We start from the raw sequence: 25316 nt of genomic DNA on the forward strand, positions 1-25316 counted from the left end.
CCTGTCACTGAGATGACCAGACTGACAGTGACGGGAAATGGCCAAGCCCCAAAGGCTTTTCTGGGAGCCAGATGTGGGAGGAAGTGAGGGCTCTCCCAACCAGAAGTTACGGATAATCCAGTAGCATCCTGGACCCTCCTGCACACCAAAGTGATGCCTGTCAGCAGGAGCAGGGCTGGGACACTGAATGCCTTGCCCAAGCCCCAATACTGTAACAGGCCCCGCATCTGTGACTGCCAGCCCCCACCAGCCCCCATGGCAACATTATGATCCCATCTGACAGAAGAGGACGCTGTGGCTCAGAAGCTGACCTTCCTATTCGAGAGAGGGTAATGATGTCAGGTGGAGACATCTCTTTCTATTTGACCCTACCACCTCCCTATACCTGCTCCTCCTCAGTCTTCCTGCACAGGCCCTGAGTAGGTGGTCAGAGTTAAAGGAACTGGAGGATAGACACTTAAGAAGTTCTTCTATGCATGCATCTGTACCCGTGTCACAAATATCCTGAAGCCCTGTGGCTCATGGGAATGCACAGGCTAGACCCCAGTAGGACAGAGCTTCCGCTGTCTGGAACTTATCTGGCAGAGACACCACCTAGAAGAACCTCTCCTGTCTAGACCTCACCTAGAGGGACATCACCTGGCAGGACCTCACCTGTGGACCTCTCCTGGCTGGGCCTCACCTGGCTGGGCCTCACCTGGCTGGACCTCTCGGCTGGGCCTCACCTGGCTGGGCCTCACCTGTGGACCTCTCCTGGCTAAACCTCACCTGGCTGGACCTCTCCTGGCTGGGCCTCTCTTGGCTGGGCCTCACCTGTGGACCTCTCCTGGCCGGACCTCACTCACCTGGCCAGACCTCTCCTGGCCAGACCTCACCTGGCCGGACCTCTCCTGGCCGGGCCTCACCTAGCCGGACCTCTCCTGGCTGGACCTCACCTGGCCAGACCTCTCCTGGCCGGACCTCTCCTGGCCGGGCCTCACCTGGCTGGACCTCTCCTGGCTGGACCTCACCAGGCTGGGCCTCTCCTGGCTGGGCCTCACCTGGCTGGACCTCACCTGGCAGGATCTCTCTTGGCTGGGCCTCACCTGGCTGGACCTCACCTGGCAGGATCTCTCTTGGCTGGGCCTCACCTGGCTGGACCTCTCCTGGCTGGACCTCACCTGGCTGGATCTCTCTTGGCTGGACCTCACCTGGCTGGACTTCACCTGTGGACCTCTCCTGGCTGGGCTTCACCTGGCCGGACGTCTCCTGGCCGGACCTCACCTGGCTGGACCTCACCAGGCTGGGCCTCTCCTGGCTGGGCCTCACCTGGCTGGACCTCACCTGGCAGGATCTCTCTTGGCTGGGCCTCACCTGGCTGGACCTCTCCTGGCTGGATCTCTCTTGGCTGGGCCTCACCTGGCGGGACCTCTCCTGGCTGGACCTCACCTGGCTGGATCTCTCTTGGCTGGACCTCACCTGGCTGGATCTCTCTTGGCTGGACCTCACCTGGCTGGACCTCTCCTGGCTCGACCTCACTGCGCTGGGCCTCTCCTGGCTGGGCCTCACCTGGCTGGGCCTCACCTGGCTGGACCTCACCTGGCTGGATCTCTCTTGGCTGGGCCTCACCTGGCTGGACCTCTCTCCTGAATGGACCTCACCTGGCTGGATCTCTCTTGGCTGGACCTCACCTGGCTGGACTTCACCTGTGGACCTCACTTGGCTGGACCTCTCCTGGCTGGGCCTCACCTGGCTGGACCTCTCTTGGCTGGACCTCACCGGGCTGGGCCTCTCCTAGCTGGGCCTCACCTGGCAGGATCTCTCTTGGCTGGGCCTCACCTGGCTGGACTTCTCCTGGCTGGACCTCACCTGGCTAGATCTCTCTTGGCTGGACCTCACCTGTGGACCTCTCCTGGCTGGACCTCTCCTGGCCGGACCTCACCTGGCCGGACCTCTCCTGGCTGGACCACTCCTGGCTGGGCCTCACCTGGCTGGACCTCTCCTGGCTGGATCTCTCTTGGCTGGGCCTCACCTGGCTGGACCTCTCCTGACTGGACCTCACCTGGCTGGATCTCTCTTGGCTGGGCCTCACCTGGCTGGACCGCAGGCGCTTGCTCTCCAGCCCCGTCTTCTCTTGCATGAGGGCCTCCTTCTTGGCCAGGATGGCTTCCCGCTTGTGGAGCTCCTCCCCTAGTTCCTCCAGCGCCCGCCGCTGCTGCAGCACCTTCTCCATCTCCTGGTCCAGCCACTTCTTCTGCTCCTCGATCTTCTAAGGAAGAGCAGGGAAGAAGGGAGGAAGGGAGCTCAGGGTCCACCTCTGGCTGTATCAGCCACCACTCGAGATTCACTGGGGAGAAAGGTGCACCCACCAGCCAGCCCCCAGGGGAACCCAGGTACAGACGCAGCCCGACCCCACCTGCTGCTGCTCCAGGCTGACCACAGAGCCGTTGCTGCCACTGCGCCTCTTCCTCTGGAAGGCCGCGATCTCCTCCGTCTTAATCTTCAGGATCTTCTGCTGCTGCTCATGCTTCAGCTCCAGCTCCTGGGTAAGGAGCTCAGTGGGCAGGGCTGTTTATGGTGCCAGCATCTTACCAAAGCCTGCCACTGATCCCAAAGCCTGCAGGAGTGCCTGCCCTCTCCCGAGAAGGCCCTGGATGCGTCCCCCAGACCCATCCCACACGACTCTCCCCAGGGGCCCTCAAACAGAGGAAAACACTTAAAAATAAGCCCGGCGAGATGACAGTCACCTCGTATACTTCACTCAGGTCTCACCCTGGCCTTGATTTTCCTGTAACACTCTGTATTTTTAGATGATACAACAAACTGAGGCCAAGTGACCTGCTTTCTAAGGTCACATGGCTGTGAGTGGCAAACGCTGCCTGGGCTCCCCTGGCTGGGCTCCTGGCCTGAACAGAGGGTGCCTGCCCTGCCGTGAGCCTGACCTTGACGCGGTGCTGCCGCTTGCTCATCTCTGCCTCTAGGCGCCGCTTCTGCTCCGTCTCCTCACGAAGCCGCCTCTGCAGCTGCCCCTGCTGCTGCCGCATGAGCTGCACATTCCGCTCCAGCTCCTGCAGTCGCTTCTCACTCTGGGCCGACAGTGACACCAGCCGCTCCGTGGCCTGCTTCTTTTCCTTCAGCACCTGGAACCCACACAGTCTTCAATGGGCCAGGCATGGGACTACCACGAGCCTGGCATAGTGCCGGGCACTCCACAGGGCAGACGGGACCAAAGGACTCACAAACAGCTAGAGCAACAGATAGAGGGCAAACAGGCAGGTGGGTGACAGACCAATAATAATAGTAACAGATGCCAGCAGGCTGGCTCACGCCTGTCATCCCAGCACTTTGGGAGGCTGAGGCAGGCAGATCATTTGAGGTTAGGAGTTTGAGACCAACATGGCCAACATAGTGAAACCCTGTCTCTACTAAAAATATAAAAATTAGGCCAGGCGCGGTGGCTCAAGCCTGTAATCCCAGCACTTTGGGAGGCCGAGGCGGGTGGATCACGAGGTCGACAGATCGAGACCATCCTGGTCAACATGGTGAAACCCCGTCTCTACTAAAAAAATACAAAAAATTAGCTGGGCATGGTGGCACGTGCCTGTAATCCCAGCTACTGAGGAGGCTGAGGCAGGAGAATTGCCTGAACCCAGGAGGCGGAGGTTGCGGTGAGCCGAGATCGCGCCATTGCACTCCAGCCTGGGTAACAAGAGCGAAACTGTCTCAAAAAAAATTAGCTGGAGTGGTGGTGGGCACCTGTAATCCCAGCTACTCAGGAGGCTGAGGCAGGAGAATCACTTGAACCCAGAGAGAAAGGTTTCAGTGAGCTGAGATCATGCCACTACACTCCAGCCTGGGCGACAGAGCAAGACTGTCTCAAATAAAAGTAACAGAATACTAATAATGGTAAATACTATGACATATATCACACACCAGGCAGCATACTAAGGGCTCTGAATATGTTAAATAATCCTAACTAGCCTATAAAAAGTGTAATTATCATTATCCCTATTTTACAGCTTACACTGAGGCAGAGAGGTTAGCAAACCTGACCAAGGACACACAGCTAGTAAGTGGTAGAACTAGGATTCAAACCCAAGCAGTCAGGCTCCAGAGCCTATGCTCTCACCCACTCCATGATATTATCTCTTGGACATCTGAACTGAGAAAATAAGCAATGAGAAGGGTAGACAGATGGAAGGGTGGGAGGACAGACGGCTCAATGGGTGAGATCATATAAAGGTGAAAAATAGGATAGGCCAGGTGGGGTGGCTCACACCTGTAATCCCAGCACTTTGGGAGGCTGAGGTGGGTGGATCACCTGAGGTCAGGAGTTCAAGACCAGCCTGGCCAACATGGTGAAATCCTGTCTCTACTAAAATACAAAAATTAGCCAGGTGTGGTGGGGCATACCTGTAATCCCAACTACTTGGGAGGCTGAGATAGGTGAATCACTTGAACCCTGGCAGTGGAGGTTGCAGTGAGCCGAGACGGTGCCACTGCACTCCAGCCTGGGTGACAGAGCAAGACTCCGTCTCAAAAAGAAAAAAAAACCGCCAAACTGATGCATGGGTTTGATGGACACATGGACGCCAGGCAGCGAAGGGAGGATGGGATAGAGGGTAAGCACATGGAGAGCTGGAAGGCAGTGGGGGAGAGAGGACTGCACGCTGACGGGCAGGTTTCTTTCCACACCCACTTATCCCCGTCTCACTGGTCTCCCAGGTGGTCTTCAGGCAGGACCTGCCTCCCTGGGGCCTCTGCTGGTTGCAAAGCCAGGCAGACCCCTGCCTCTATACAATACCGGCCTCACCCTGGTGCTAGGGCTGGAGCACAAGATTCCACAGTGAACTTGAGCCTCAGAGGCCGCATGTCCTGGTCCCAAGGACAGCAGCCTAGGAGCCAGAGTCACCCCAGCACCCCACCAGAGGCCCTGGCACTGACCTGCACCTGGCTCTGGGCCGCAGCGACCCTCCTGCGGAACTCCTGGAGCCGAAACCGCTCACCGGCATCCTGGGGCTCCTTGCCCTCGAGCTCCCGCAGCTGCCTCTGGCCTTCACTCAGCTCCGCCCGCACCCGCTCTGCCTCCTGCTCCAGCTCCCGGATACGCTGGCTGTGCTGGCGGTTCAGGGCCTGAGCTGCCTTTCCTGGAAGAAAGTGCGGCCATCAGCACGGGCAGCCCTACTCCACCAAGAGAGCCAGCTGTTGGTCCCCCAGGGAGGTTTCCCAGCTCCTGGACACCTGCGTGGGTTTCACCAAGTACCCACCTCTGCACCAGTACCACAGCTTATTATTTTTCTTCAACTCACTTGTTATTTTATTTTGAGATGGAGTTTTGCTCTTTTTGCTCAGGCTTGAGTGCAACGGTACAATCTCAGCCCACTGCAACCTCCACCTCCCAGGTTCAAGTGATTCTCAAGCCTCGGCCTCCCAAGTAGCTGCAATTACAGGCACGTGCCACCACACCCGGCTAATTTTGTATTTTTAGTAGAGACAGTGTTTCACCACGTTGGCTGGACTGGTCTCAATTCCTGACCTCAGGTGATCCACCCGCCTTGGCCTCCCAAAGTGCTGGGATTACAGGCTTGAGCCACCACACCCAGCCTCAACACACTTTTTAAATGACCTTCATCCACTGCAGTGACCCAAGGAAATTACAAATTAATTCATTTTATTTCTGCCCAATGCATTCTATAATCTGAAATCTGTATAGAACTAACTTTCATTTGTAGGAAATCTGGAGGACAAAAGAATCAGTTAAATGACCACAAAAAAGCAAACAGACAAACCCTAAACGTGTGGTTTGGGACCTTCCACAGGATGAGTAAGAGAAGGGAGACGTGAGATCTCAGAAACAAACACCGTTGGCCCTCTGTATCCGTGCGTTCCACATCCAGGGGTTCAACCAACCACAGCAGAAATCATATTTTTCTAAATGAATGGCTGCATCTCTACTGAACATGTACAGATTTTTCTTCTCATCATTCCCTAAACAATATCTTATAACAACTATTTACACAGTTTTTATGTTATAATAGGTATTTTAAGAAATCTAGAGCTGACTTTAAGTGATTGAAAGGAAGATGTGAGTCTTTCTATTTACTACACCTTTTTTGAGCATCCACAGACTGGGGCATTCACAGGGTCCTGGAACCAATCCCACACGGATACCAAGTGACGACGGTGTGATGTGTGTGGAACAGGTTTGGAGCCTGATTCAATCAATCCAGCTACAGACAGACACTGCTGATGATGGAGACAAAGTGCTTCTGCTCTGGGCATAAGAGGACATTAGTTCCCTTAGGTGTGCTGACAGTATTATGGTTAGGTAAAAAAAAAAAACAAAAACATGTCCACATGTTTAAAGCAGCACACTGGGAGGTATAGGCAAGAAAAGACAGGAAGTTGGGGGTGTCCTTCAAAATATTCAGCCAAGAAAAAAGGGAGAGGGAAACAAATGTGCAAAGATCTTGGTGACTACTAAGTCTGGAGGATGGGACCCGTGGTACTTGCCTCTCTTATGTCTGGTTGAAAATGTTTATGATGAATTTTGTAACAAAGTCATCCACTATTAAAATAAAAATGCTCGACTGGCCACCACCTAAAATTACCCCTGCCCCCTCCTTCACTCATACTACCAGTCATAGACATAACACAATTTGGGGACTCTGAGCCCTACTTGACACTCCCTGTGTCTCCCAGGACTGATGGATACTCTGCCCAGCACAATGGCTGAAATACTGCGGGCACTCGATAAAGAAGTGCTGCTTACCAAGAGCTATTCTAAGCTATTCAGCTGCATCAGAGGAGGAAGTGGAGGAGGAGCCGCCCAGGCAGACCTCACCCTGTGCAGGCTGAGTGGGACTCACTGCCCTCACTAGACAAGGGGCTGCTGCCAAGGGCCTGAATTTCCTGACCTTCGCAACACCCCTATTGAGTACCCCTATTGAGTACAACGACCATCCCCATTTTAGAGATAAGAAAACTGAGCCACGGAGGGGTGAAGCTACTTACTCAGGATCACACAGCTGGAAGAGGCTGACCTGAGTATCAAACACAGGCCATCCCGCCCCGCTCCTAACCACCTCACTGCTGAACTGTCTACAACAGTGCATAAGTAACGACGCCCACCCCTCACCTGTGCAGACCAGCTCGCCAATGAGCTCCTCCTTCATGCGGATGTTGATAGCCAGCTCCCGGATCTTCTGCTGGGCCTGGGCCAGCCGCCACTCCGAGGCCGTAGCAGAGGGGACCTGGCGGGCCTGAACCCGGGCCTTGCTCCCACCAACTGCTGCAATAGGTAGCCTGTGAAGGTCGCCGCCCCAATTGACAGTGGGGGAGACAGAGGAGTGGAGGGCAGGGGCTGCCAGGGATGGTGGGCAGACTGTCCGGGGGTGGCTGGCCCAGGACTGTGGCAGGGGAAGGAGAGGAGGACCTCTCTGAACCCCACCCAGCTTACCTCTGGACCCTGGGATGGCTGCCTCCAATTCTTCAAGGCAGAGCTCTGGGCCCCTCCTGTCTGATGGACTCCCTGGCTGGGCCCCCACCCTCTGGATGCAGTTGCTGATCCCATTTCTGCAGGACGGAAGCAGGCGGCCATGCTCCTCTCCAGCCCCTGCCCCAGCCCAGCCACCCCCAGGCCTGGAGGGAGGAAGAGAAGCCACTGGGTCTCCATCTCCCAGGGTTGACAATCCCAGGCTGTGAGTCTGGCCGAATTAGGAGACCAGGGGCAGAGTTTTAGGAGGTGCAGGGCAGCTGGGGGCACAGAGGGCCACCCTGGAGACTGAGATCAGGAGGCCTGGGCCCACTCTGTATCACACTCGCTCCAGCAAGACCTTCTGGCTCAGAGCCCACAGCTCTCCCCCAGGGGCTGGCTAGAGCAACATGAGGGCACTCTGGGACCCAGAGATTTCCCCACTACTGTCAGGAGAAGAGACGGTGGGATCCCCAGCCTGCCCAACCCTGGCCCTGAGCAGGCCCTTGTCAGGTGAAGGCAGTGGGTCCCACTCACCTGCGCAGGTGTAAGGTCCGCCTGGGAGGATCCTCCTTCTCCTCTTCCTCCTCTGATGCAGCTGAAGAGCCACTTCCCAGCCTGTTCACATCAGCCAGCAACTCAGCTCCAGCCTCCCTGCCATCTGTCACCTGCTAGGGGAGTGAGCCATTTCTCATCCCAAGTCTTCCCGATGGCACACCCCGCCCTGCCTGCCCTCCTCATGTCTCTGCCTCCTCAAGTCCTGCCTTACCTTCATGATCCAGCTCAAATACACCTCCGGAAGCCTTTTCAATCTCTAGCTGTGGCGAGAGCTTCCTTCCCTCTTCTCCCCTCTCGCCTGCTTTGGCTCCCATGATACCTAGTACTCCTCAGGTGACAATCTGCCCTTTCTACCTCGTGTACAGGTCATCTGCACCCAAGTCCTATCTCACTAACAATTCCCTGCCAGAGTGATGGGTGAACACAAGACTTCTGCCAACCCCCAGCTTTGAGAGCTGAGATGACCCAGGCCTAAAAGCCCAGAGGACCCAGAACTTCCAGGCAGAAGAGGAGTAAACCTTGTCCAAACAAGGTTCCCCACAGGGAAAAGTGAACTTACAAAGAGAGCCATCCAGACAGAGTGTGGTCTGAGAGGTGATGAGCTCTCAGTCTGCAGAAGTGTGCAAGGTTTCCACCTGGCACCGGAAGCCGGAACGGCCTCTATAATCTCATTCCAAGCAATCTCCAGTTACCCCAGGAAGGCCCCATGGCACTAGACCCTTCTGAGAGGTCCCACAGAGTCATTCAAATCTTGGCTCTTCCTCTAGGGACACCTGAAAGCAGACTCCCGCATCTCACAGCCAGTCCCATGAAAGCATGAGTGGGGGACGCACACCCCAGCACCCTTCTGCCCCACCCGGAGCCTGACCAGTCCAGCAGACCGTCAGACACCCAGCCTCGCCCTCTCCTCACCTCTCCCCTCTGCTCAGAGCCAACTTCATCTCCACAGAGGCAGGCAGGCGGCACCATGCCCAGCACATGGCTGTGGGCGCCCCCCAGGGGGGCTGTATGAGGCCGAGGCAGAAAGGACCCAGAAGGCAGGCCCGGCAGCAGCCCAGGGGCCCCCCAGCCAGGCCGCACCAGCTCTAACCGCAGCCGCAGCTCCACCATCTCCTCCTGCTGCTCACGCAGCCGGTCACTCTGCAAGACAGGTCCAGGTGCAGAGGAGGCAGGAATGCCCCGACAGGCAAGAGTGTAGGAAACTGAGGAACAAGTCTGAGGCCACCCCACCGTCTCTCGGCTAAAACTGAGGAGGATCAAATACTCCTGACCACCTCCCGTTCCTCTCCTCTTCCCGCGACCCCAACTCTGTAGGATATCAGACTCAAACTCACGCCATCATACGCCGGTCCCGCCAGCACGCCACCTCCAACCGCCGCCACCAGAGGGCGCCAGGAGCAATGCTGAGCTGGTTCCCCGGGCCCCAAGGCCCCACGTGCTGCCCTCCAGTACCCTCTCCCGTCCAAGGTGTGAACCTAACAAAGCTGTCCTGCCTGGCGGTCCTGAACCCCTGCCCCCTGCACTGTTCTGAAGATCACCTCCACACTTCCGCTCATGTGCACCTCCTGTCTACACCCCGACTCCGCAGTACCCCACCCCAACTCCCACCCACCCTGAGAAACTCAGCTGTGCCTTCCCTCCACCCTCCTCCGGGAAGCCTTCCCTGCACTGCGAATTGGGAGCCGCACCTGCAGCTTGTACTGCTCCATGGCGTCCTCCAGTGCAGCCAGAAAGTCTCGGTTCTCCTCCTCGAGCCGCGCCACCTGGTTCTGCAGGGTCAGCAGCTGCGGCACCCCCTCATCCTCCTACAGGGCGGGGAGAGAGGCTTCAGGGGCGGGGGTTGACAGGGGGAGCTGGACACCCGGCCTCTTCTCCTCTAGCCCTGCTTGTTACCTGCTCTTCCAGGCCCTGCCTGCAATGGGAGCTCCAGACCCACTAGTGGGGAGCATACCCCAGACCCCAGCTGGCCTGGGTGCCCTCTGCAAGTCATTTGGGTCATCTCTTGTAATTATCCATCGTGTTTGAGTTAATAATATCGCCCCTATTATTAGGAACAACTCACTGCGTCTTCATCGGCATGCTAGGCGTTATGTCTTTCCCTCAACCCTAAAACACCCCCACCAAGAGACGGGGTGAGACTTCCGGTCATTCCTATTTTACAGCTGGAGACCTGGGGCTGGTGAGGTTCAGGTGGTGACCACGGTCACCAGAAGTGACTGAATCCTGAATCGCCCTGCTGACGCGCGGGAGGCAGGGGCACGGCGGCCATGTTTAGACCTTCTTCCCTCCTCCCCACCCCTCCCCATGGCCCACAACCACAACCCGTCCCTTGCCCACCTTTCGCCCGCCGGCCCCCTGCGCCGCCCGGTCCTCCACGGAGGCGCTGTCGATGCCGCTGTCGGGCCCGGAGGCGGAGCTCATGTTGCTGCGCTCGCCCTCCACCGCGCACAGCCAGTCGCGCACCTTGCGGGCTGCAGCACCTGGCAGCCCGGGCTGGGCGTGCAGCTCGCGCAGGAGGCTGTAAGCGGCGTCGGTGCAGGCCCGGTAGCGCGCGCACTCGGCGTCCAGGCGCATGGCGGCCACGGCGGAGGAGGCGGCGGGGCCCGGGGCGCGCCGGCCGCGATGGATGATGCGGGTCTTGGAGCGGTGCCGCGGCGGCCCCCGCGCACCACTCGCCGCCTCCTCGGCCGGCCGCTCGGCCTCGGGCCGCCAGTTGACCGTGGCGCGGTTGCGGATGTTCTGCGCGCGGCTGGCGTAGTTGAGGGTGTTGAGGGTCTCGTCGAAGTCAGAGGAGGAAGGGCTGACGCAGGCGATCATCACTGTCTTGGCGTTCCCGCCCAGGGAGTCCTTGAGGATCCTGAGGGTGAGGGGAGGCGCTCAGGGGCCGGCGCAACACACCCGGGATGGGCTCATGGGGCGCCTGGGCTGCCACCTCCACCGGCACATGGCATCCTAGCTCCCGGACCACAGGACACACAGGAGACAGGGGAGGCTCACCGGGTGATCTTGGAGTCGCGGTAGGGGATGTGGCTACCCCGGCGCTGGGGATCCCCCAGGGCGCTGATGACGTTGCCCAGCGCCAGGAGGCTGCTGTTGATATGGATGCTCTCCTTGAGGCGCTCGCCGGTGCTGCCCGTCTTGAGCACCCTCTCCGAGCCCGCCAGGTCCACAAAATGGAACTTGGAGACAAGCAGCTGGCCGGCGGCGGGGCGGGGCAGGCGGCTGGGGGTGCGCCCTCGCTGCTCCAGAGTGACGGTGAAGACGGTGTGCGAGCGGCTGGACAGGCGGTTGAGGTGTGTGGCCCCCGTGTGCCGCGCCGCGTTGCCCATCTCCAGGAGGCTCAGCACCTCGTCCAGGCCCTCCACGTCAACCTCCTTCACCCCACACAGCACTGCGGGCACAGGCGGCTGTGAGCCCCAGGCCAGGGAGGCAGGCAGTGCAGAACCAGCCCCCGACCTGCGCTTCCTGACCCACGGCTCCCTCCCCAGACCCAGGGGATCCTGCCCTTCCTAGTTCGAGCTTGAGGGGTTCCGGCTTCCCACTGGCCCACCTCAGTGCCTCTTGCTCTGGGTATAGAAGCATTTACTGAACTCAGTGGAGACAGGAAGCTAAAGGGAAACCTCCCAGGGCTTGGGTTTTCCATGAGGAGGTGCCATTCCCAGACAAGTAAGCATCCAACTCCAAACACGTGATGCCTCCCTAAGCCCCTCTCTGTCTGTGGAGGCCCGGGAGTTCCTCACCGGCATTCCCACGCTCATCTTCCCGGAGCTGAATGTCACGGCTGGCGGTGCCCACCTCAAGCAGGTCTCGGAACTCCTCCTTGTACACTTCCAGGTAGGACACATGCACCAGACAGTCAAGCAGGTCGTTCTCATCGATGAGCTTGAAGGCCTCGGCCATGGCCCTAGGGACAATGCCCTGCTCATCCTCGAGGAGGGAGGCTGGGGAGACACCGTGGGGCTTCCTGCCACTTCAGCTGGATATGGCCCAAGACCCCAGGTCCACAAGCTCATAGGCCCCTGCCAGAGCTACAGGATGAGGCTCTAGGATGGAGAAGGCAGTGACAAGAGGCCAGGATGGGACAGGCAACCTGAGCCAGGCCATGCTCCAGGTAGTCAGGCAGAATTATAAAGTTTAAGAGTTGGAAGCAACCTCTCCTGGTTTAATCAACCCCTTTCATGATATAAGCATCCCCTTCACTGCATCCTCAACAGATTATCAGATAACCTTGCCTTGATTACTCCCTGGGACAGGGAGTTCATTACCCTAATCCATGCTCAGTTATCTAAAGGGCCTCATAAATTTAGCCCAAGGAAATAATCAGAGGAAGTTCAGAGCAGCACTCTTCCTCATAACTTCAAAAAAATGCAAACATCAGGCCAGGAACGGTGGCTCACGCCTATCATCCCAGCACTTTGGGAGGCCAAGGCGGGTGGATCATGAGGTCAAGAGATCGAGACCATCCTGGTCAACATGGTGAAAACCCGTCTCTACTAAAAATACAAAAAATTTAGCTGGGCATGGTGGTACGTGCCTTTAATCCCAGCTACTCAGGAGGCTGAGGCAGGAGAATTGCCTGAACCCAGGAGGCGGAGGTTGCGGTGAGCTGAGATCGCGCCATTGCACTCCAGCCTGGGTAACAAGAGCAAAACTCCGTCTCAAAAAAAAAAGCAAACATCTTAAGCGTCCATCTGAAGATCCAACAGGAGATCTGGCTAAATCAACTATTTTCCATTCACTATGGAATGCCAGGCAGCCATTAAAAAGTTGTGTTTTTGTTTTTAGAGACAGAGTCTTGCTGTGTTGCCCAGGCTGGTCCCCAACTCCTGTGCCCAAGTGATCCTCCTGCCTCAGCCTCCCAAACTGCTGGGATTACAAGTGTGAGCCTCTGTGCCTGACCTAAAAAGTTAGATGGAAGAATATTTAATGATACAGAGAAATGTTCATGATACGATTTTTTGGTTTTTTTGTTTGTTTGTTTTTTGAGACAGAGTTTCACACTTGTTGCCCAGGCTGGAGTGCAATGGCGCGATCTCGGCTCACCGCAACCTCCGCCTCCTGGGTTCAGACAATTCTCCTGCCTCAGCCTCCTGAGTAGCTGGGATTACAGGCACACGCCACCATGCCCAGCTAATTTTTTGTATTTTTAGTAGAGAAGGGGTTTCACCATGTTGACCAGGATGGTCTCGATCTCTCGACCTTGTGATCCACCCGCCTCGGCCTCCCAAAGTGCTGGGATTACAGGCTTGAGCCACCGCGCCCGGCCATGATACGTTTTTTATTGTTGTGTTTTTGAGATGAGTCTCCCTCTGTCGCCCAGGCTGGAACGCAGTGGCACAATCTCGGCTCACTCCAACCTCTGCCTCCTGGGTTCAAGCAATTCTCCTGGCTCAGCCTCCTGAGTAGCTGGGAGTAAAAACCCCCACCACCATGCCTGGCCAGTTTTTGTATTTTTAGTAGAGACAGGGTTTTGCCAAGCTGGCTAGGCTGGTCTCAAACCCGTGACCTCAAGTGATCTACCTACCTCCACCTCCCAAAGTGCTAGGATTACAGGCATTAGCCACTGTGCCCAGCCAACGATACATTGTTAAGAAAATCAAGGCTGGGCACGGTGGCTGAAGCCTGTAATCCCAGCACTTTGGGAGGCTGAGGCGGGTGGATCACGAGGTCAAGAGATCGAGACCATCCTGGTCAACACGGTGAAACCCCGTCTCTACTAAAGATACAAAAAATTAGCTGGGCATGGTGGCACGTGCCTGTAATCCCAGCTACTCAGGAGGCTGAGGCAGGAGAATTGCTTGAACCCAGGAGGCGGAGGTTGCGGTGAGCCGAGATCACGCCATTGCACTCCAGCCTGGGTAACAAGAGTGAAACTCCGTCTCAAAAAAAAAAAAAAAAGAAAATCAAGACACAAAAGAATGTGTATAATATAACCCCATTTTTGAAAAGTAAAATAATTTTCCCAATGAAAGAAACTGGAAAGCTAACAGGGCAGGGGACTTCTGAAGGGCAATTATCAAGTACATTTTATTTCGGGAATAAGTTTTGCTGCATTTTCCTAATTTTTTACAACAAAGTATGTTTCTGTAACTGCTATGGTCTGAATGTTTATGCTCCACAAAATTCACAGGTTGAAATCCTCACCCCCAATATGATGGAAGTGCGGGTGGAGCCCTCATGAATAGGATTAGTTCCCTTATAAAAGAGACCTTCGAGAGACCCCCTTCTGTGTTCTACCATGTAAGTTTAGAAAAGGAGGCTGTCTACAAGGAAGAAGGCCCTTCAATCTGCTGGTGCATGCATTTTAAACTTCCCAGCCTCCAGAACTGTGAGGAATCTATTTCTGAGAACAAGCCACCCAGTCTATGTGGTATTCTGTTCTAGTGCAGGGAGCGCAGCAAGGCAGTAACCTGAGAGAAAGCAGCTTGTGTTACTTTAAAAGGAGAGCCTTCCTTCAGCTGGCCCAAAGGATCTTTCTTGGAACTGCTCCAGAGCCGCCAAGCACAGCTCTTCCAGGACACACGGGCCCATTCCCAACGGCTCCAACTAGAACACAGATTCCTGACCTTCCCAGACATGCCACCTTCCCGTGCCCTTCCTCTGCTGAGTTCCCCAGAGCCAGGCAGCATGCCCCATCTCTATGGAGGTGAGAAGGCCACTCGCCTCCAACGACCCTCCCTTCCTGCCCTGCCCTGCCCAGCCCACAGATGTGACTGGTCCCAGCCTGGGTGGCAGATCTGTGTCTCGGAACTCTACTCTCCCTCTCCTAGCATCCCCCACTTCCACAGGGTCAGGCAGCAAGAGGACAGGGACGGAAATCCAGGAAGGAATGAAGGCTCCTGAAAGTGGGCACAGGGCCACGAGCCAGGTCACTTACCCACACTGGCTTCCCCCATGGTGTATGTCTTCCCAGAGCCCGTCTGACCATAGGCAAAGACGGTGGCATTGAAGCCTTCAAAGAAGGCCTCGAGGAGGGGCTGGACACAGGCCTGGTACACGGCCTCCTGCCCGGCATCCTCGGCCAGCACCACGTGGAAGCCGAAGTGTCGGTCCCGGCCCAGGGTGACACGGCCGAGCCTCGGCTCCACCTGCAGGCAGCTCTGATGCCCATAGAGCAGTTCCTTGGGAAGCAGGGGTCGAACTCGCAGGGCAACCCGCACCGGGGCCTCTTCAGCCGCTGGCAGCCTCTGGGCTTCCAGCCCCATGTTGAGGGAGGACAGCTCTGGGCCCTGTGGAGAGAGAGAAGCTCTGGCCATCAGCAGGCGTGCTCCAGGAGCTGGACTCGCCCTGCAGAAAACTTGAGCCAGACCCTGAAGGGATAGGGGAAGGGTGGTCAAAGTTCAGAACATCCCCATGCCCATCCCGGTGCTCAAAAGCTGCCAGGGCCATGACTCATACGGTCCCCCAAATAACATGTCCTGGCTCCCAGCACTGGTATGATGAGGCCCTAACTCCTGCGCTTGGTCCCCAGGGGCTTCAGCATTCCAGCTACACTCTCCCCTGTGATCCTGACTCCTAGAACACACACGCACAGCGCCACACCACACCAGGGAACCTTTGTCCCTTACACCTGCTGGGTTCACCACAGTCTCTGTCTTTGTCATGTCACCCACATCCCCTGCCCCACCTTCTTCAAAAAAGCCAACAGGAGAGAGATCCAAGATGGCTGATCACTAGCAGCTCGGGATTGTAGCTCCCAGTGAAAGCATAAAGAACGAGAGGACACCACACCTTCACATGAATTCTTGTTGCTCACGCACCAGGAGATTCCCAGCGGAGGAGCCCCACGGGTCGCCAGCATGACTCTTGTGACTGGCGAGGCAGGTTTGCCGGCGCCTCGGAGCGTCGGTTCTTGGTGCAGAGTCAGAAAAGCGCCATCAACCTTAACGCCGCTGATTTAGTCGGCGCAGTGGGTTGCTCAGATTTCGGCGCTGAGAATCAATAATTTGGACGTCCACTCAGAAACCCAATTACAAAGACGGTAATTATAAAGACCACAGATGGCCGGGCGCGGTGGCTCAAGCCTGTAATCCCAGCACTTTGGGAGGCTGAGGCGGGTGGATCACGAGGTCAAGAGATCGAGATCATCCCGGTCAACATGGTGAAACCCCGTCTCTACTAAAAATACAAAAAATTAGCTGGGCATGGTGGTGCATGCCTGTAATCCCAGCTACTCAGGAGGCTGAGGCAGGAGAGTTGCCTGAACCCAGGAGGCGGAGGTTGCGGTGAGCCGAGATCGCGCCATTGCACTCCAGCCTGGGTAACAAGAGCGAAACTCCGTCTCAAAAAAAAAAAAAAAAAAAAAAATGTGGTTAATGAGAAACTTTTGTGAATTAAAAGAACTTGTTCTAACACAATCCAAAGAAACTAAGCACTTTGAAAAAAGATTTGACGAAATGTTAACAAGAATACACAATTTTGAGAGGAAAATAAGTGAATTGATGGAGCTGAAAAACACAATACGAGAACTTCGTGAAGTATGCACAAGTTTTAACAGCCGAATTGATCAAGCAGAAGAAAGGATATCAGAGGTCGAAGACCTTCAATGAAATAAAACGAGAAGACAAGATTAGAGAAAAAAGGATAAAAAGGAACGAGCAAAGTCTCCAAGAAATATGGGACTATGTGAAAAGACCTAATCTACGCTTGATAGGTGTACCTGAATGTGACGAAGAGAATGAATCCAAGCTGGAAAATATGCTTCAGGATGTTATTCAGGAAAAATTTCCCAACCTAGTAAGGCAGGATAATATTCAACTTCAGGTTAATACAGAGAACACCACAAAGATACTCCTCAAGAAGAGCAACCCCAAGGCACATAATCGTCAGATTCACCAGGGTTGAAATGAAGGAGAAAATACTAAGCGCAGCCAGAGAGAAAGGTCAGGTTACCCACAAAGGGAAGCCTGTCAGACTTACAGCAGATCTCTCGGCAGAAACCCTACAAGCCAGAAGAGAGTGAGGACCAATATTCAACATCCTTAAAGAAAAGAACTTTTGGCCGGGCGCGGTGGCTCAATCCTGTAATCCCAGCACCTTGGGAGGCCGAGGCGGGTGGATCACGAGGTCAAGAGATCGAGACCATCCTGGTCAACTTGGTGAAACCCCGTCTCTACTAAAAATACAAAAAAATTAGCTGGGCATGGTAGCACATGCCTGTAATCCCAGCTACTCAGGAGGCTGAGGCAGGAGAATTGCCTGAACCCAGGAGGCGGAGGTTGCGGTGAGCCGAGATCGCGCCATTGCACTCCAGCCTGGGTAACAAGAGCGAGACTCTGTCTCAAAAAAAAAAAAAAAGAAAGAAAAGAAAAGAACTTTCAACCAAGAATTTCACATTCAGCCAAACTAAGCTTCACAAGTGAAGGAAAAATCAAGTTTTTTGTGAACAAGCAAGCACTCCGAGAATTCATCACCACCAGGCCTGCTTTGCAAGAGCTTCTGAAGGAACCACTACACATAGAAAGGAACAAACAGTATCAGCCTTTCTAAAAAATACCAAAAAGAGCATCAATATAATGAAGAATTTACATCAACTAATGGGCAAAATTGCCAGCTAATATTAAATGGCAGTATTAAACTCACATATATCATTATTAATTCTAAATTTAAATTGACTAAATCCACCAATCCAAAGACAGACAGGCAATTTGAATAAAAAACTAAAACCCATCAGTATGCTGCATCCAGACCCATCTCACATTCAAGGATATACAAAGACTCAAAACAAGGGATGGAGAAAGATTTACCAAGCAAACAGAGATAAAATAAATAAATAAAAAGCAGAAGTTACAATTTTTGCCTCTGATAAAATAGTCGTTAAAGCAACAAAGATCCAAAGAAGCAAAGAAGGACATTACATAATGATAAAAGGATCAATGCAACAACAAGAAGAGCTAAAGATCCTAAATATATACGCACCCAATACAGGAATACCCAGACATACAAAACTAATAAAGAGACTTAGACTCCCACACAATAATAGTGGGAGACTTCAACATTAATATTAGACAGATTAATGAGACAGAAAATTAACAACGATATCCAGGACTTGAACTCAGATCTGGAACAAGTAAACGTAATTAACATTTATAGAACTCTCCACTTTAAATACACAAAATATACATTCTTATCAGTACCACATCATATCAACTTAGAAGTTTAAACGAAATATTGGTTGGCTCCTTGTTTGTTATTCTCTTCCCTCATTTTCTTTTATGTCTCCATTATTAAGGACAATTATAGGCATACCCATATTTAGATTGCATTCTAGCCTGGGCAATAAAGCAATACCCCCATCCTCTCTCCCTCTTCCTCTTTCTCTTTCTTCCTCTTCATTCTTTTTCTTATTAAAAAAATAAAAATAAAAAAATAAAGTCAGGTTTTTAGAAAAAAGTCACTTTCACTATTTTCACTTCTAAAGTAAAAATTTCAGAATTTCACTTTAGAAGTGAAAAATTGTGTGTCTGGCCACTATACAGGCCAGGGTAAAACTTTTCCTGAGCCAAAGACTCTAGATCTGGCCTTTACCAATTGTCAGACATGCAGTGGTCCAAGAAAAAAAAAAAAGCCAACAGATCCTGCAAGACCAAGTTGTCACCACCAAATCCTGCCAGTTCCATCCTAAATACCTCTCACGTTCACCTGCTGCTTCCCATTCAGCCAAAGTCCTGGTCCTGACTGTGGACATGGTGTCAGGATGACTGACCAGCCTTCCCCCTCATCTCAGTCTCCCTGTCCCCTCCCTCAGGGCAGCCAGGGCATCCTTTTCTTCTTGAGACAGGGATTCTCTCTGTTACCCAGGCTGCAGTGCAGTGGCGTGATCACTGCCTACTGCAGCCTCAACCTCCCAGGTTCAAGTGATCCTCCCACCTCAGCCTTCAGAGTAGCTGGGACCACAGACATGTACCTGGCTAATTTATTATTATTATTATTATTATTATTATTATTATTTTGTAGAGACAGTCTAGCTAGGTTGCTCAGGCTGGTCTTGAACTCCTGGGCTCAAGGGATTATCCCAAAGTTTGGTGATTACAGGCAATGGCCACTGCACCCCAGGGGCATCTCTCAAAATGCAAATGCAAATGCAAAAATCAGGCCCTGCCTCTGGGGACTTACTCACCTCCCAGCACCTCCCACACCCCAGGCCTTTCCTCGTCTCTCTCTGCCTGCAAAGGATGGGTGTTATCCAGGCCTCAACCGTCGCGGCTCAGGCTGCAGCCACCCTCTTCAGGGAACCAGGGAAGCCCTCCTGCTCTGTGACCCCACCACCACCACACGCACACAACCCCCAGTGCTGCCTCACCGGCCCGAGACCACTCTAGTGTAACTGCAGTCACTACGCGCCTCTTCCCCACCTCCCAGACCAGGAGCTGGAAGGCAGAGGCCCTCTGGGTCCACTTGGCACTTTGTCACCAGCGCCCAGCACAAGGTCCCACGCTGCCCAATAAATAGTTATGGATAGCCTGGCACGGTGGCTCACGCCTGAAATCCCAGCACTTTGGGAGGCCGAGTCGAGCGGATAACGAGGTCAGGAGTTCAAGACCAATCTGGCCAACATGGTGAAACCTGTCTCTATTAAAAATAAAAAAATTAGCCGGGCGTGATGGCACACGCCTTGTAGTCCCAGCTACTCAGGAGGCTGACCTAGGAGAATGGCTTGAACCCCGGAGGCGGAGGTTGCAGTGAGCCAAGATCGCGCCACTGCACTCCGGACTGGGCAACAAAATGAGTCTCCGTCTCAAAAAAAAAAAAAAAAAAAAAAAAAAGTGATGGATAATCTTCCTCTAAGGCACTTTCCCCGCCCTCCCTCCTCGCACCGCCACCTGCATTTCACTCTGTACCGGGTAGTCTCAATACAGGAACCTTTCGTTAATTCACTCACCAGCCCCTTCTGGGCGCCCGACCCTGAGCGCATCGCAGTAAACTGGCCCTGGCGACCCGGCGGGGGCCTCTGCGCACCCCGGCCTCGCCCGAGCGTCCCGAGCTCGGTGCAGTCCCGACTTCCGCGCCCCCGCCCTCCACCCCGCTCCGGCCCTGAAGACGCCGGTACAAACCCGCCGGCGCGATCCCGGGCCGGGGCAGGAGGCGGCGGGCGCGGGACGGAGCTCCAGAAAAGTTGGAAGAAGTGACTACAACCTCGCAGCCCCGGCGCTCGTCCCTCCTCGCAGGCCGGGAATGCCGGCCTCAGCGCCCCCTGCCGGGAAGAGGGCGCCGGCCCGTCAGAGGAAGCGCCGGGGGAGGCTGGGAGCAAGGCTGCGGGCTCCTCGGGCCGGGTCAGGGCGCCCGGGTCCAGGCCTTCGCGGGGAGGGAGCGCGCGCCCGCACACACCCGGGTCCTCGCTCGCAACAGGCTCGGGCCCACACCCACCCGCCTGGGGGCCAGCGAGCTCCTCCCGGGCGGCGGAGGCCGGCTCCAGCCCCAGCGCGGCGCGCTCCGATGCCGTCATGGGACCCCCGCCCCTCGAACCCGCCTCCCCTCACCCGCAACTCCGCCCGCCGGGGCGCTGGGGGGCGCAGGCGCCAGCCGGGCGGCGCGGCGGGGTCGGTCCTCGGGCGGCGCGGAGGGGTCCTGTGAAGGGATCGGGCCTGCAGTGCGCGCGGCGTCCTCACCACGGCATCGCCTTATTTTCTAGAATTTTCTCCAAACGGGACTCAGACCACCCTGTCCTCGGCCCGAGTCACCTTCCTCACCGTCTCCGTTTTCCCTTCCCAACCCCAAAACACGCCCCCTGCACGCCACACACAAAGCTGGCAGAAACGTTCCTCTCCTCACTTTAAGAAAGTTTTCTCAGTTCTGACTCTCACTTTCTCACGCTGTAGCATGTCTAAAATTTGAGCTGCATCTTACACACCTTGTCAAGGGAAATTCGGCTCAGTGGGGCAGGAGAGGGGACCTGGGGTGCCCACGCCAGCCTCAAGGAGATGGTTGGTGTCCTCACCTCTGAGACTTGATGCATTGTTTGCACTAGAAGTGCCGCGAATGAATGAATTTTTTTTTTTTGAAGAAAAATTTGTATTATTTTTTACAAAACTGTGTACAATTTAACCCAGTTTTGTGGCCAGTTCTTTAGCCTTTGCCTTTTCAAGCTTGGCGATGCGAGCCACAGACTTGGGACCCAGGACATTGCCTCCCCAGTGACGGCGGATCTCATCATATCTATCATTATAGTTGGTGCGGATAGCTTCCACCAGCTTAGCCAGAGCACCTTTGTCTTCCGAGTTCACGTGTGTGAAGGCGACAGTGGTGCAGGTCTTCCTGTGGACTAGACGTCCCAGTCTTGCCTTCCCCTTGATAATGCAGTAAGGGACTCCCATGTTACGACACAGGGCAGGCAAGAAGACAACGAGCTCAATAGGGTCCACGTCGTGGGCTATCACCACCAGCTGAGCTTTCTTGTTCTCCACCAAGGTGGTGATGGTGTTAACTCCCGCTCGAAGGACAGGTGGTCTCTTAGTGGGGACGTCCCCTTTGCCAGCCGCTTTCTTCTCGGCCCGGGCCAGCAGCCTCTGCTTCTTTTCTTTCCTCGTTTCTGGTTTATACTTGTGGGCCAGCTTAAGCAGCTGAATAGCTGTTTGGCGGTCCAGGGCCTGGGTGAACTGGTTAATTGCAGGGGGCACTTTCAGCCACTTACAGAGGATGGCTCTTTGCCGCTGCAACCTGATATAGCGGGGCCATTTCACAAAGCGGGTGAGGTCTCTTTTGGGCTGGACGTCTTGTCCAATTCCAAAATTTTTCGGCCTTTTCTCAAATAGTGGATTCACCACTTTCTTAGCCTCCTGCTTCTTCACGACAGCAGGGGCCGGAGCCACTTTCTTCCCCTTGGCTTTCTTTCCTTTCGGCATCTTGGGCGTCGGGAACAGCTTTTTTTTTTTTTTTTTTTTTTTTAAGACGCGGTTTCCATCTTGTTGCCGGGGCTGGAGGGCAATGGCGCGATCTCGGCTCACCGCAGCTTCAGCCTCCCGGGTGAGAGCGATTCTTCTGCCTCAGCCTCCCAAGTAGCTGGGATTACAGGCATGTGCCACCATGCCTGGCTAATTTTGTAGTTTAAGTAGAGACGGGGTTTCTCCATGTTGGTCTGGCTGGTCTCTAACTCCTGAACTTAGGTGATCCGCTGGCCTGGGCCTCCCAAAATGCTGGGATTACAGGCGTGAGCCACCGCACTCAGCGAATAGGTAAATTTTAATCAAAATCTGAAAACATATTTGTCACTTAAAATGCCATTAGAAAAAGTAAATTCCGGTGAAATTTCGTTTATTATGTATATTGAAGATTACCTGTCATCGTCATGCAACATAATTAAAACTATAGAAATTGCCAGGCTCTTCGGATAGCTCTATATTAGGAAACCCTGAGCCTCCAGTAACAGAAACCACAGCTTGAAGTGGCTTGAACCATAAGGTCATTTGTTATCTCCAGAAAGAGTGAAACCCCGAGGGATGAGGACTCCTGGGCAGGTTGAGTCAGTGGCAAAATTACTAAGGAGCAGGTCTTTTTAACTTTTTTTTTTTTTTTTTTTTTTTTTGCCATCACCTTCAGACACAAAACGTCCTGAGGAAGAAGACAGCAGTGTGTGGTGTGTCTTGGTTAAGAGCCCTGCAAGCTGGTTTCCTTCCCGTTCCATGTACCATACAGCTTAGGCCTGTGTCCCCCCCCGAACTAATCACTGTCAAGCAGAATTGAGCTACCCTGATTGGTTTGCAATACCTATGTGGGACAGTGTGGATACAGGGAAGTCCTCCACAATCTCCATAACCACACCCTCCGGCCTTCTTAGAGGAGAGGCTGGACAACTGATCGTGTATCACAAAGGACCATCATTCAGGTACCAAGCGTCTGTCTGTCTGATGCCAGGAGCTGTGCCATTTCCTCTGATAGATAATTCAATTAAGGAGAAACTAAAAGCTCAAGCAGTTGGGAAGAGCAGATGACACCGTGGTGTTCTGTGACATGCTGTGGAATGTCACCATTGGTCCCAAATATTCTAAATCAGTCGCCATCCTGAGCAAGAACAATACAGAGCAGCCGGCCGCCGCGATCACCAGAAAGAATCATATTAGACCCTGAAAATGTGAAGAAGCAGAAAACTGAACTTGGATCTTCATGTGTGTAAAATGTAACAAAAGGTGATGTTGATTGATGAAACATCCTGTTTAAGAGGTACAATTCTGGGCCGTGCACGGTGGCTCACACCTGTAATCCCACCACTTTGGGAGGCCAAAGAGGGTGGATCACAAGGTCAGGAGATTGAGACCAGCCTGGCCAACATGGTGAAACCCCCTCTACTAAAAATACAAAAATTAGCTGGGTGTGGTGATGCATACCTGTAGCCCCAGCTACTCAGGAGGCTGAGGCAGGAGAATTGCTTGAACCCAGGAGGTGGAGGTTGTGTGAGCCAAGATCACACCACTGTTCTCCAGCCTGACAACAGGGTGAGACGCCATCTCAAACAAACAAAAAAAAAGAGGTACAATTCTGGGCCAGGCAAGGTGGTTCAGGTCTGTAAACCCAGCATTCTGGGAGGCCAAGGCAGGCAGATCCCTTCAGCTCAGGAGTTTGAGACCAGCCTGGGCAAAAGGGCAAAGCCATTTCTACAAAAAATACAAAAATTAGGCAGGCATGGCGGCACGGGCCTATAGTCCTAGCTACATGGGAAGTTGAGGTAGGAAGATACTCTGGCTTGAGAGCTTAGATGGTGCCACTGCACTCCAACCTGCGTATACAATTCATTTAGAGAGAAACTCAAGGCTGAGTATGGTGGCTTACACCGGGAATCTCAGTACTTTGGGAGGCTGAATCGGGAGGATAGCTTGAGATCAGGAGTACAAGACCAGCCTGGGCAATATAGTGAGACACAAGGTCAGGAGATTGAGACCATTCTGGCCAACATGGTGAAACCCCATCTCCACTAAAAAAAAAAAAAAATTAGCTGGGCATGGTGGCACGTGGCTGCAATCTCAGCTACTTAGGAGGATGAGGCAGGAGAATCACTTGAACCAGGAAACCAGAGGTTGCAGTGAACCGAGATTGTGCCACTGCACTCCAGCCTGGCGATAGAGTGAGACTCCATCTCAAAAAAAAAAAAGAAGTGGGTTTTGTAAGCTGGAATGGAAGGTGTTGGGTATTTCTCTGAAGGACCCTGGGCAACCAGATGTGAAGTGAAGGTCTTTGGTAGGTCCTGAGCTACTGAAGATACTGAGTGTTGGGGGGCCTTGCCAAAGTGATGTCTCCCAGAACAGAGGAAAGTTCCCCTTTGAGTCTGGAGCCAAGAAAGCGAATGTCTGCCATTTAGAGGAGCCACTTTGCTCTTGTTACCTGCCCTAACGTTTCCAAAATACAGAGAAGCAGCTTCAGTGTACCTTGCTGCCTATTCAAGAGGTTTCTAAGAGTAAAAAGAAACTTACAGGCTGGTCAGAGCGCAGTGCTGTTTACAACTAATTGATCACAACCAGTTACAGATTTCTTTGTTCCACTCCCACTGCTTCACTTGACTAGCCTAAAAAAAAAAAAAAAAAAGAAAGAAAGAAACTTACAACTTACACTGTTTGCTTCCTGGGCTGTCCTATTCCATATGCGGCCTGCAGCACCTCGTGCCCAGGTCCAGGGCTGAGTGAGGGAGCTGGGCTGGCCAGCAGGCCTGTTGGCGGCCACAGCCCTCATGCGGCTGAGGAGGCAGCTTTCCTGCCTTCTGGAACACAGCCTAGCAGGAGGAGCCACAGAGCTGGCGAGTAGCAGATAACTAGGAATGTGGTTTCCGGAGCCCCAGGAAGAATGCAACCGGGGTGGGTGAGGCCCGGCACAGGCAAGCGTTTCTTTCTGCACATCCAGGCCCGAAGTCACTTCTCCAGCATCTGTCCATGGGAGCCCTGCCAGGGCTGTGCTGGGCTCCGTCTTCTCAGCCCTGTTAAATCAGCTTCTCAGAATGCCTCTTGCCAACTCCACCTTCTACACCCCCCAGGGAACTGCTGGGTGTAGTTTATATCATGGAAGTAGGGTGAGGAGGGCCCACGGCTGGCTCAGGGGCCTAGCCGTGTCTTCATATGTGTGTCTGCCAGCCTCTCTCCTGTCCCCATTCTTGCCATCCTCAGACTCCAAAACTGCAGATCAAGGCCCATGTCTCATTACACCAAATCTGCCAGGGCCCCAGAGTCAGTTCCAGGAGCTGGGCTTCCAGGGTACAGCAGACTAAGAGCCAACAGAGTGGGTGCTTATGCATCTGAGGGAGGCCTGTAGAAGACGAATATAAATATATGGATGTCAGGCTGGCTGCGGTGGCTCATGCCTGTAATCCCAGCACTTCGGGAGGCCA

At 54.1% G+C, this 25316-nt stretch overlaps 1 protein-coding gene and 1 pseudogene across 8 annotated transcripts in view; both read right to left on the reverse strand.

The window, feature by feature from the left end:
• The window catches only part of KIF7 (kinesin family member 7), a 49634-nt gene extending 24611 nt beyond the window's left edge, over positions 1-25023 (reverse strand). Inside the window, exons 1-14 of one of the 8 annotated variants that reach the window (XR_012517845.1) lie at positions 24548-25023; positions 14889-15240; positions 11752-11952; positions 11009-11402; positions 10349-10868; positions 9700-9816; positions 8924-9151; positions 7991-8124; positions 7439-7554; positions 7118-7270; positions 4924-5126; positions 2922-3119; positions 2396-2521; positions 2072-2248 (exon numbers count right to left, since the gene is read on the reverse strand). Coding sequence is in view for 7 of the 8 variants with exons in the window: in XM_039479966.2 (XP_039335900.1) it covers positions 2072-2248; positions 2396-2521; positions 2922-3119; positions 4924-5126; positions 7118-7270; positions 7439-7554; positions 7991-8124; positions 8924-9151; positions 9700-9816; positions 10349-10868; positions 11009-11402; positions 11752-11952; positions 14889-15240; positions 24548-24667 (3039 nt within the window). In the remaining variant the exon portion in view is untranslated. Of the gene's footprint in view, positions 1-2071; positions 2249-2395; positions 2522-2921; positions 3120-4923; positions 5127-7117; positions 7271-7438; positions 7555-7990; positions 8125-8923; positions 9152-9699; positions 9817-10348; positions 10869-11008; positions 11403-11751; positions 11953-14888; positions 15241-19892; positions 20437-24547 lie in introns of those variants that run through there. The other 7 variants (XM_039479968.2, XM_039479967.2, XM_039479966.2 and 4 more) reach the window with 7 other exon arrangements.
• On the reverse strand, positions 21051-22165 carry LOC120368090 (large ribosomal subunit protein eL8 pseudogene; annotated as a pseudogene).
• Positions 25024-25316: the final 293 nt, after the last annotated feature.

This window comes from Saimiri boliviensis, chromosome 5 (assembly GCF_048565385.1).
Source record: "Saimiri boliviensis isolate mSaiBol1 chromosome 5, mSaiBol1.pri, whole genome shotgun sequence".
In the NCBI taxonomy this organism is placed as follows: Eukaryota; Metazoa; Chordata; class Mammalia; order Primates; family Cebidae; genus Saimiri; species Saimiri boliviensis.